Genomic DNA, 11,385 nt, shown 5'->3' with positions numbered 1-11,385 from the left:
AGCCTCTGTGAAGAAGCTTATCTGAGTTGGCCATAACCACAGGCGGTTAGCTGATATACTCTAACCAGCTTAAACAGGAACACACAGACACACAAATATCCCCTCACGGAAGCTGCCTCCATAGGCAGAAAGATTTGCATGTCTCTGCATTTCATTATGAAGCTCCACAAATCATTCTTTCCCTGTCGAATGGAGTAAAGCCAGACAGAGTGGCTGTGCTGACTCAGAGATGGGTTTTGCCAATTGCATCTCATTAAAACTGATTCAGTCACAGAGCCATTGTAAGCCGTGATCTGGCCAGGCCATCTTAGCTGTCCGTACTAATGATGATCATGTAGTTTAATCTCTCATTATTGCTACGATGATTCTCTGTTGTCTCCATTACAGAGTGCCCTGCTCCTGTTTCTGTTGCTTCTCTTTATTGTCAGTGTCAGTGTCAGAGCCTCAAGCCCTCAGGTCAATGACAATGAACTTGATAAAGTTCTTAGGATAAGTTATCTCAAGATAACTCCTGGGTTTTGCCTCTTTATTGCAAAGAATTTTCACATGGCACCAACTGATGTGATGATTTCTGTCAAAAGTGTTCAACTTAACTATGGACCTTAAAGTTATTCTACACAGAAAACGGAATAGAATGATTAAAATGCATAAATAATTATTTGCACTGTTAAATGGCTCTATTTTATACATTATCATGTACATTATCCTATACATAATCATATATATATATATATATATATATATATATATATATATATATATATATATATATATATATATATATATATATGATATGACAAATTCTGTAACACAGTGTACATAACACACAATACCTCAAGCAGTAATAAGCCTTACTAAATGGTTAGGTAATGTCTCAATTAATCATTAATGATAATAAGCAAGAACAATAATTAACTAGCATTCTTAGAGGATTTAATAAAATCCTACAATAATGCTATTTCTTGTTTCTGTCATTACTTAATGATCCATTGTGACTTTACTTAATTGTTAAGTAATGATTATTACTGTCTTAATATTTAAAACTGCTATAAGTACCATTAATTAATATATCCTTATTGTAAAGTGTTAACAATAATTGCTTTAACCTGATCAGTACCAGGCGGGTCCAGAGCCCACCCAAATATATCATGTAATAAACAAATTAATGTTTAAGGGAAATACCTCTGCATTTATAAGCATTCCCTTCCTCTCATGTCTCTGTCAAAATCATATCCAGTTTCAAAGTTAATCTAATCTGCAGATACATCTTATACTCATACTCTGGAATGTAGTAATATGTTTCTAGATGGTAGGAGGAAACCAGTGGGTTTTTGAGGCTTTTTTTGTTTGTTGCTTTTTCACCTGGTGAATGCAGAAGAAAAAGAGCTCACAGCATAAAGCTAGTTAACCGAATATATTTTTGTATTTATAATTATTTTAAATGTTTTTCAATTTCTTTCCAATAGATAGAATGGATAACAAAAACAAATAGACTAAAAGTTAAATGTTGTGTACTTGTGACACATTTAATTTACCTCAGGTTGGCTCTGGTTCTCTAAAAAGGTAAAAACCTGTCCTGACTTCCATTTTGTTTAAAATAAATAAATAAATAAATAAATAAAAGATATATTATCTATTTTTCTAATGATTTTGACAGATAACTGAGGTAATGCCGATAGCAGTGGCAGAGATGTGTGTTTACAATGCCTGCTGTGTAGTAAACAAATAAAAACATAATAAAACCATATATCCTGTCAAAAGTAACGAGGCTGTATTATATAATACTAAATTTGAAAATATGGAACACTCAAATATATAATTAATTAGTACAAATATTTTCATATTCTGAAATAATATTTTGACAACATAAAACCTTAATAAAAAGTAGTAAGGACTTTGTAAGAAATATAGACAACAAAATGGTGTATTTAAATTCTAAAAAACTAGTAGAAAGAATTTGAATTAGTTACAATTTAACAGACATTTTGAAAACCTCTCTGACCTGTTCAGTCCAGCAGGGGGCAGACTGTGATCTAGCAGCAGGTCTTTGAGCATCAGCAAGTGTCACCCTGATGTTGGCAGGAGTCTGAATGCGTGAAATTCATAACAAGGAAGAAAGATAGTAAATCTAGTCACAGGAAATATGAAATCTTATATTTTTGTTCTTCAGATTTCAGACTTGGAATGTATAAAAGTATTGTGTATGTATGGAAGTCTGTTGGTCATGTGTCACTTTGAATGTTTATTTTATTGGTTCTAAACTCTTAGGATATAGCACTACTAGCATTATATTCCATTAATAAACCCTGCACATCCCAATAAGACACATTACTGAGGCAATATTAAACAGGGAAGTCTGTACAGCTTTGCTCTTGAAAGTCCTCTTATAGAACTTCCTCTTACCCTATGTTTAAGTAGCTCAGTCACATAAAGTAGCTGACTCATCTGTTGGTGTAGTTTTTCTTTTTTACTCATTGGCAGGCTTAATTCTGTACTCTACACATATTGTACGTATATATTTTCTATGCAGTGGCACTAAATATGGCCATACAGATGGTATCGCAACACTAGGCTTGTAGCACTTTGAATTTATAGTGTGATATGCACATTATATTTGCATGATATATTTTCATATTCACAGCATAAAATATCACACTCCACTGATGTCTACAGCCGGTGCAGTCTTTTGGCTCCTTCTGAGAATCCATCAGTCAGTAAAATGCAGTTTTCACCCACACGCCTGGAGCTTATGAACTAAATAAAGATGGAGGGTGTCTGTGTTTTAATTAGCCTCCAAGATCAATATCTGCTAAGTTCACTGTCCCCTAACCCTCGGGCTTTATTATCCCAGCAAATGCCCAGCTGTTGTTCTTCGGATAAAGGTGTTGGTGATCGGGTTGTGTGGAAAGGTTGCAATTGTAGCAGGACAGGTGCTGACATTAGACTGCTGACTGACAGGCGCTAATGTAACACCCTGATGCTCTGTGGAGACCAAGAGTCTAGGCTATGAGGCTGTGGGCTGCTTTGTGGTGGTGTGTTATGGTTTCTTTTTTCTATTTGGTTTCTAATGGTTTGGAGAAAAGTATAGTCTTTTCCATTACATTTATATATAATTTATATAAAAAAGATATACAGCATTTGGAATGAAACTTTTGTATGTAGAGTCTGAGGTACACCAGTGTCATCAATAACTTCCTTGTTTAATTCAAGATGGGAGAGAACTGCACAAAAGGCAGCAAAGCCATATTACATTTTAAATTTAGCATTAGCTCTCTGGGGGCTGAAGAAAGTTTTACTAGAACAAGGTGCTAGAACTTTTTTTATTTTATTTTTATTAGAACTAGAATAAGCTGTGGTATGTAATACCTGTTATCGTTAGCTGTATTCAGGATTCAAGTGCATATTCATGATTTCCACAATTCTAACAATTACACCAGGAGATTTGCATACATTTGCATGTGCAATTAGATAGATCCTGACCCATGTAGGAGGATGTGGATGCAGCACGCACTCTTTCACTGCTGCTATTAGTCTGCTACTGCAGTGCTGCATCAGCTGTGCACTTGCAGACAGGGTAAGTCTTGAGTAAAACAGCCTGGTGGTTAGTGGGTTGAGCAGTATGATATACCACAGTCACAGCCTGTAGCTCCACTTTAACCAGATATTAGACCCTACTACATAAAATGCTTCTATAATGCTGCAAATCCCCATTCCATATAAATACATAAATGCTATGGGGATTAACAGTTTTCATAGGAGTCCTGGTTTATTCTTTCTGGAATCAGTATTAATTTCTGAGAGCATCCTGAATGGATAACCCCTAGTAAAAGTATATTTGGCAATCCTTGACATTAATGTTGATTTTATTTGTATGGTATTCATTTCAGTCAAATTCTATCGTCAACTGATTCAATGGAATGCTAACGTTCATCTGACATAAAGATATATCAGATGATACATAAGAAGCTAAATGAATCTCATATGAAAACGCATAAAATGCTAGAATTCACCTCGTGAAATTTGTGAAAAACTCGGTTCACATTCAGACAGCATTGAGCTTCAGTAGTTTGTTGCAATGTTAAAAAGCTTGATAATGACATGTTTCAGAAAATAAATGATATGTATGGTTCAGAGCTGTGCACTGCTTATTTACAGCTTGTTAATCTGTCAGTGGTGATTATGTTCCTGGAGGGAGGGCTCCCTTACTGTCAATACAATTCCTCTCTGAGCAGCCTTGTGGACAGAGACAAAGGAATCAATGCATCAGTGTCTGTATGTCCTGCAGTCCTCACATCAAACCTGGGAAATACTGTCAAGCCCACAGATCATGTCTGTAATGCTTTGGAGAGAAGCAACATAATGTTAATTGTTCTAGGTTTATTTCTAGAATCACCAGACAATGCAATCGTCTGTCTTTGACTCTATTGACTTTAAAGAGGACATGTTATGAAAAACATTAATGTGTGTATCTGGAGCTCCTTGGAGCACAAACCTGAAGTAAAACAACCCAGTCTGTTTTTTGTGGTCTGCCTACATGAGTAAACATGGGATAAATTAAACTGTGCCAAATTGACATAAACTAAATTGTGGAAAAAGTGTACAACATTAATACAGTATTATGAGGAGCAACATTAATTCTAAAATGTACATTAATAGCCAAAAACCCTGTATCCAGGGTTATCCATTCAATATGGCCACAAAAATCAATACTGGTTTCCATGAACAACAAAGAACAAAACCTAGTAAAAATGTTCCTCCCCATAGCACTGCATCTATGTGGATGTGCATGTGGATTTGGAGCATGAGTCATTATTTAGACTGATATGAGCCCAAACATAAAACCAGCACACACATAATCAAAGAGGCAGGCTTCTTGTCACTGTTGCTAGGCAACGGCAGGAGCCATAGACCCAAAATCTCTGCGCAGACGTGTGAACACCGACTTGGAGGGGGAGACAGAAAGAAAACCACTGAAATTAGATCACACCATTAAGGCCCCTTGAGATTACAACTATTTTTCTATGTAACATGAAAATACAATATTATATAGTGCATTATGAATGTCATTTATCATATCTTTCATTTGCTTCATAAATATGACATTAAAATCTAATCAGGTTTTTCAAACACCATTAGATATCTGTAATACGAGCTTCCATTGTAGCATAGGGAAAACCCAGCAGAAAGAATGAAATGTCTTACAGAATTACTGAATGAAATATCAGTTAACATTTCTTAAAAGACACTTGTGAGGTGCAATAAAAACAATGCAATAACATCTGAGATATAACTATCACACATTACACTGTCTGTCATTTGGATAAATGTAGTAATATAGAGGCAGTAGAAAACCCCTGAATTCAAAATGGATTGTCCATAATGACTGGGGTGCCAATGAAACTAAATTTGACCTGAAGGAAATACAAAGTGCTTGAAAAGAGTTGAAAGTGTGTGTGTGTAAGTGTGTGTGTGTGTGTGTGTGTGTGTGTGTGGGATTGGGTGGGTAGAGTTTTTGGCAGGCATGTCTGAAAAATTTTGGGAGAATAAGAATAAGAATGAGGAGTAAGAGGAAGAGAGGAGTGAAAGGCGAGTGGGAAAGAGGAGTGAGAGGGAGAGAGAAGAGTGAGAAGTGTTTTTCATTCCTATGAAATATAAATTTATTAAAAATGACAAATACTTTTGACTTCAAAACGATATAGCACACCTCTCACTGATGAGACCTTTAAACACAATTTGAATGGAGTGGGTATGTCAAGTATTTTCAGGCTTTATCAGTTGCAGAATCTGGAGAAGATCGGAGAAGATCGAATTATTAAGTTTTTTAGCACTTTTGGTCTGTGATTACTTTCATGCATTTGGCAACCTCCTGAATTTAGAGTGGGTTCCTACCTAAATAATCTGAAACAGCAAAAATAAGTCAATATTATCTACATATGAAGCAGGAATAAAGAAATATCCTCATCTCTTTTCATGATTTTCAATGTTTGGAGGTCTCTTTGCTATGAGCAGAGGGAGAACGCCTAGCACTGAGCTTTGTTTTGTTTTTTGTTTTGTTTTTTGTTACAGACACTGGGGTTTTATAAACATGTTAGACCGTTTTCCTGCTCTCAGACTGGAGAGCTAGCAAATGGTGAGGAACATCATCTAAATTTCATAAACTGTTTTTTATTACAATCATAGACATTACCTTTAAATTCCTAAAAACGCACTTCTATTCATCAGAAATACATATGTAGAAGTTAATCCCAAGATATAAATGATTAAATTTTGTGCCTTAAATAGGCCTGCAGTGTTATCTTTAATCAGAATGCATGGATTTATCAATCTGCAACGAATCCCTGCCTTTACTTCCTTTACCTCGTGCAAGCAGCAAGATGACAAGATTGGTTCCTTGGGTTTATGATGTAACAAGCCCTGCCTCTGAATCTGCCCGTTTGAGAATGGCTTTTGAACACTGCAGCTTCAAAGCTGAAGTGCTCGGCCATAGCGTCGACTGTTTATTTTGCCTATGATATGTCTTCTAGCTTATACAATATCACATGACATATTAACAAGGTTAAAAAAAAACCTTGATTTTCCCTGCAACGGTCTTTTGTCAATACTTTAATCCATTAGTGGGTGCAAACTGACAACAGGCAAAACACATTGCTACTGAAAACCCAGCCTGTTAGAGGCAGACTGAAGAGGAATTTGTGAAATTGTTCTATGATTATTTGATGAGCAGTATAAGAAGAGGAGCGGTGTGGTCGTGATAGCTGCAGGCGCTGAGATAAAGAAATAAAGAAATAAAGAAGCAGTGTGTGCTGCTGTTGTCACTGTTTCTCTCTGCAATCCCCCTCTCGAAACAATGAGTAACTGCAGAGGGGAATCTCCACTGGAGCCGTCCAATCTTGCTTCACGACAGGGGGAGCTCGCGATACTGGTCACGTTTGGTTTTACAGAAATTTAATATCCCCCTTTGAATAGTCAAAGTAAATATTTTTATTAAATCTGACACACTTCATATATGGGATGACTTATTTTTAGGGTGGAAACTATGAGTCACTCGCCGTGTTGAGAAAATCTTCCCCCGGCACTGACGATGGTACGCTCCAACTTGTGAAGCGGCACTGGTTTCCCACTGTTCCGTTGCGAGCGCTTTATCGCTGCGTGCATGTGCGCGACTGTTGTATGTTTTTGGGCGGAAAAAACGGATGCAGGCGAAAGCGGCGGGTCGAAACGGACTAATGAGGTTCGTTCATGAACAATGAAAACCTGTGAGAAATAAGCCGCTGGCAGACCGTCTTTTGACGACGAGCAGCGCTTAAATTCCTGGACAGACCGGCGGAGGGAGGAGGAGAAAGAGGCGGCTGACAGGTGCCGTTACTCGGTTCAAACTGAGTCAAGATGCCTCCGGTTCAGAGAACTATGTCAGACCTCCGCTCCAGAGCTGAAGGTAAGAAATAACCCAGCAACCAAGGTTTAGAAATCGTCTGAGAAGCGGAGGAACCCAACATGGAAGCGTCATAGCCTATCTCTACATAAAAGTTGCAGATATCACACACCCAACTAGGCGAACAATGTACGCTGAATGAAACAGATAATGTAGGCGGTGTACTTTTTCCAACAACCGTCCTGCTACCCCATAAATACAATCTCGGAAAATGTTTACACTAAGGTCTTTGTAGCTTCTGTGTGTGTAGCATTTCTTTCTTTTTTTGTGGTCGACGAACTGTTGAGGGAAGGGAGAGAAGAGGCCTGGAAGCTGCTAGTGAAGTTGTTGATAGGCTTAGCTCCGCTGTAACGGTCCAGTCTGTGGGGCTTAGAGACACAACAGCTGCTTAACTGGCAGGACACTGATCCCAGAGCAGATACAGCACATTGCACTGCCATATTATTATTATAGCCGAGCGTCGACAGGCATTCGTTTAAATGTTATTCTTCTGCTTAAAGGAAACCCCATTGACATTTTAAAACAGTTGGCTTATTGAGTTGTGCACAACAGCATTCAATGTGTGATGATGTCAGTTGGTGAGCTGTAACAAAACTGAAAGACTTTAGATTGTTTACAGTGTGGCTAACAGTAACCAGGAGCTTCAGTGTCAACAATGCAACCCTTTTGTTTATTGCTCAGAATGACCCAGTATGTCTTCATTACATGTCTTCAGTATGTAATGTATGCTAGTTAATGAAAAATATGATTATAGTATACACCTCATATCTCTGTCATGTATCAGACAATATATTTGCAACCACTTCATGAAATGACTTCATATAAAGTTGCTTTAAAAACCACTATATACACAGATATCTTGCTCTTTACATGATAATAATGTTTTTTTTCCCCAAAAGAACCCTTCATCATTATCCCACAACTCCATATAGTGCTACTCTGATTAAATAATTTGGGAGAATCTAGTGACTTGTAAATATTCATATTAGTATTAGAGGTGATGAAGATCATGTTTGTAGCATTACTGAGTCTCATGCAGAGAGCTCCACAGGTTGCTTCATTTCATTTGCATCTGTTCAATTTATCATTTGTGAGAATTATCCTGTTAAATTCCCCTATTCAGTTTAAATGTATGACCAAGACATATGCTTGGATCAGATCACTAATGTATTTAGAAAGGAGATGTAGGGCTGAATGTTAAATGGCAGCCTTGGGCTAGATGCAGATGGCTGAATTTGTATTGATCTTGCCAGCAAACTGCCACTGTTTGTCTGCACTTCAGTTGAAATGGCATTGCCATAATGACCGCACTGCCCACTCTCTAAAGGGCTGACTCCCAGACATATATCAAGTTTCATTTGTAAAGTTTACTGCTGAGGATGCACTTCTTTGTAGTTTGTACCAGGAATAGGTTATGTCTAGCTTATTTGTCTGATTAAGGACCTTAGCATTGTGGAAATATATTGCAGTTGGTGGATTGTAAACAAGAATGATTTATGATTTTTTCATTTACCATATGAAATGCAATTTGTCACCTAATGCATTTGCTCTATGGATTTGTGCCAAAAACCGAATGAGACTGTGTTCATGGACCTCTAAATAATTCAGCAAAGCATAGTTTCAGGAGAATGTTGACTGCTGCTGTCCTCATGTGATTAAAATCATCAATAATTCAGTAACTTTCTCCATTATCCCAATTTTCCAGCTTTCCCGCCTCAAACGGTAAGCTCTCTGTTTTCTTCTTGGCTGTGGCTCTGGACCAGGCCCATCCTTTGCTCCCTCAGTACCTTGTTGGAAAAGGATCCAATTTGTCTGTGCAAGCATTTCTAAGCATGTTGCGATCGATAGAGACCTAAGTGTCTGATCAGGACTGTGACCTACTCTGTCCTGAGAGAAGATGTTTTCAACTGTATTAGTTAGTGCTGCTGGAGCTGTTTTGGGGAGTTTCTCTATTCTTTGGCCTCCTGCTTGAGGTTTAATCACTGTGGCGCATCAGTGTAGCTCTTTTTGCAAGAGGGCAGGACCCTGGGAAATGATTACGTAATGAAGACCAGCTCAGTCAGTCAGGCCAAAACACAGTCCTTTCCCCTCATCCCTTTACTTCATCACATTGTGCCCTATCAAGTTGGGTGACCTGTGTTAAACTCTGGGCTCAGTGGACAGCAGGTTTTTTTTGCCTCCTTTATTATGTTATCAATGTTATCATAACTTATTTATGCTATAGTTATGATTAATATAATAGTCATTGTATGCTTTTCTGAGTATATTGTGTGTCTAGTCAGTACTTCTAGGGCACTGAACAGTTCTTTGAATCATAAAAGAGGTTTAGATAATTTAGTTGTTACATTTTGCAAACACTGAATTAACAAATACATTTCTATAGTTTTTTTAAAGCATCTATTAAATGTGCATGTACTGTTTTTGCTGGTGCATTTGTTCTAAACATTAAAAAGCTAAATGAGAAATATTGTCTTTTGTACATTTTTAAAAAATGTTGTAATGTTATTTTTTGATGAATATTCCACCATATTGTTGCCCAGTTTTTTTCAGATATTGCCTATTTCTCAAAGGCATTAACACATGTCATGTTTTAACAGTATTTGGATAATACTGTAATAACACTGGGGCGGCATGGTAGTGCAGCAGGTAGTGTCGCACAGCTCCAGGGACCTGGAGGTTGTGGGTTCGAGTCCTACTCTGGGTGACTGTGAGGAGTTTGGTGTGTTCTCCCAGTCTCTGCGTGGGTTTCCTCTGGGTGACTGTCTGTGAGGAGTGTGGTGTGTTCTCCCAGTCTCTGTGTGGGTTTCCTCCGGGTGCTCCGGTTTCCTCCCACAGTCCAAAAACACACTCGAAAGTGTCTGTAGGTGTGAATATGTGTGTGTGTGTGTCTGTGTTGCCCTGTGAAGGACTGGCACCCCCTCCAGGGTGTATTTCCATCTTGCGCACAATGATTCCAGGTAGGCTCTGGACCCACTGCGACTCTGAATTGGATAAGGGTTACAGATAATGAATGAATGAAATAACACTGATAAGAAACTTGAAGTGATATTTCCAGGGGTCAGTTGCATTCCTGTATCAGTTAATACATTAAGTGGATTACTGGACCGCGTTGTGCTGCTAGAGAAATTAAATGAACCTCTACTGCCGCATCTGCCTTTCTGCATTGGAAACATGTGTGCAGAATTTCAGCAGGACAGGCCAGGGCACTTTCCAAAACAGCCTTATCGGTTTGACAGGGTGTGGGTGCATTTGTGTATGAGGAGGTGGTGTGGGTGCAGGTGAAGGAGATCAGAGATTGGGATCTGATGAGTTGCCCACACTGAGGCCAATGATGACACGAAGGTCGGTCTTGCAGGGACCGCAGGGAGATTGGGTTTTCATGTGCCGCCCAAATGCTTTCACAAAATAGCATCAAGATCTGATATTTTTTTGGTCCAGCTTGGACTGGATCTGAACTGATGTCGTGACTGTCTGCTTTCCTCCCCCACTCTTCACCACTGGAAAGCAGCAGGCAATGTAATATTCAGGAAAGTTTCAGATTTAAGTTTATTTGTTATATCTAACACTTACTTGGAGCTGATGAGCGATGCAAGGCAGTGTTATCGTCCTATTGGCTCTGGTTACATACAGAAAGGAAGCAGAGAATGTGCAGATGTACAGTACCAGTCAAATGTTTGGACAGACCCACTCACAGAGGGTTTCCTTTGTTTTGGGCTTTTTTCTGCTTCTTAATGTGTTTGAGACCAAAACTTGAGTTTTGCAGAGGTAGGGCCGGTACACAGTTCTATACAGTGAATAGCCCTAATGAGAACAAGCGTCCAAACCTTTGACTGCTCCTGTATATGAAGGCTCTACAGATACAAACACTGATGAGGATGTGCTATTCTTTCTGACAAGCTGATCTAACTTGAAGCCAGAGATGAGGTAATTCTCAACATTTGCCTTTGTTTTGT

General features: G+C 38.4%; 1 protein-coding gene across 4 annotated transcripts in view; it reads left to right on the top strand.

Moving 5' to 3' along the window:
- The first annotated feature begins 7,142 nt into the window (after positions 1-7,142).
- atp8a1 (ATPase phospholipid transporting 8A1) overlaps positions 7,143-11,385 on the top strand; it is a 121,929-nt gene continuing 117,686 nt past the window's right edge. For all 4 annotated transcript variants that reach the window (XM_066648822.1, XM_066648819.1, XM_066648821.1 and 1 more), the window contains exon 1: positions 7,143-7,435. In XM_066648822.1, coding sequence (XP_066504919.1) covers positions 7,387-7,435 — 49 coding nt within the window. In that variant the 5' untranslated portion in view covers positions 7,143-7,386. The remainder of the gene's footprint in view (positions 7,436-11,385) is intronic.

The sequence above is a fragment of the Hoplias malabaricus genome, chromosome 17 (assembly GCF_029633855.1).
Source record: "Hoplias malabaricus isolate fHopMal1 chromosome 17, fHopMal1.hap1, whole genome shotgun sequence".
In the NCBI taxonomy this organism is placed as follows: domain Eukaryota; kingdom Metazoa; phylum Chordata; class Actinopteri; order Characiformes; family Erythrinidae; genus Hoplias; species Hoplias malabaricus.
This window is presented reverse-complemented; position numbering and strand designations above follow the sequence as displayed.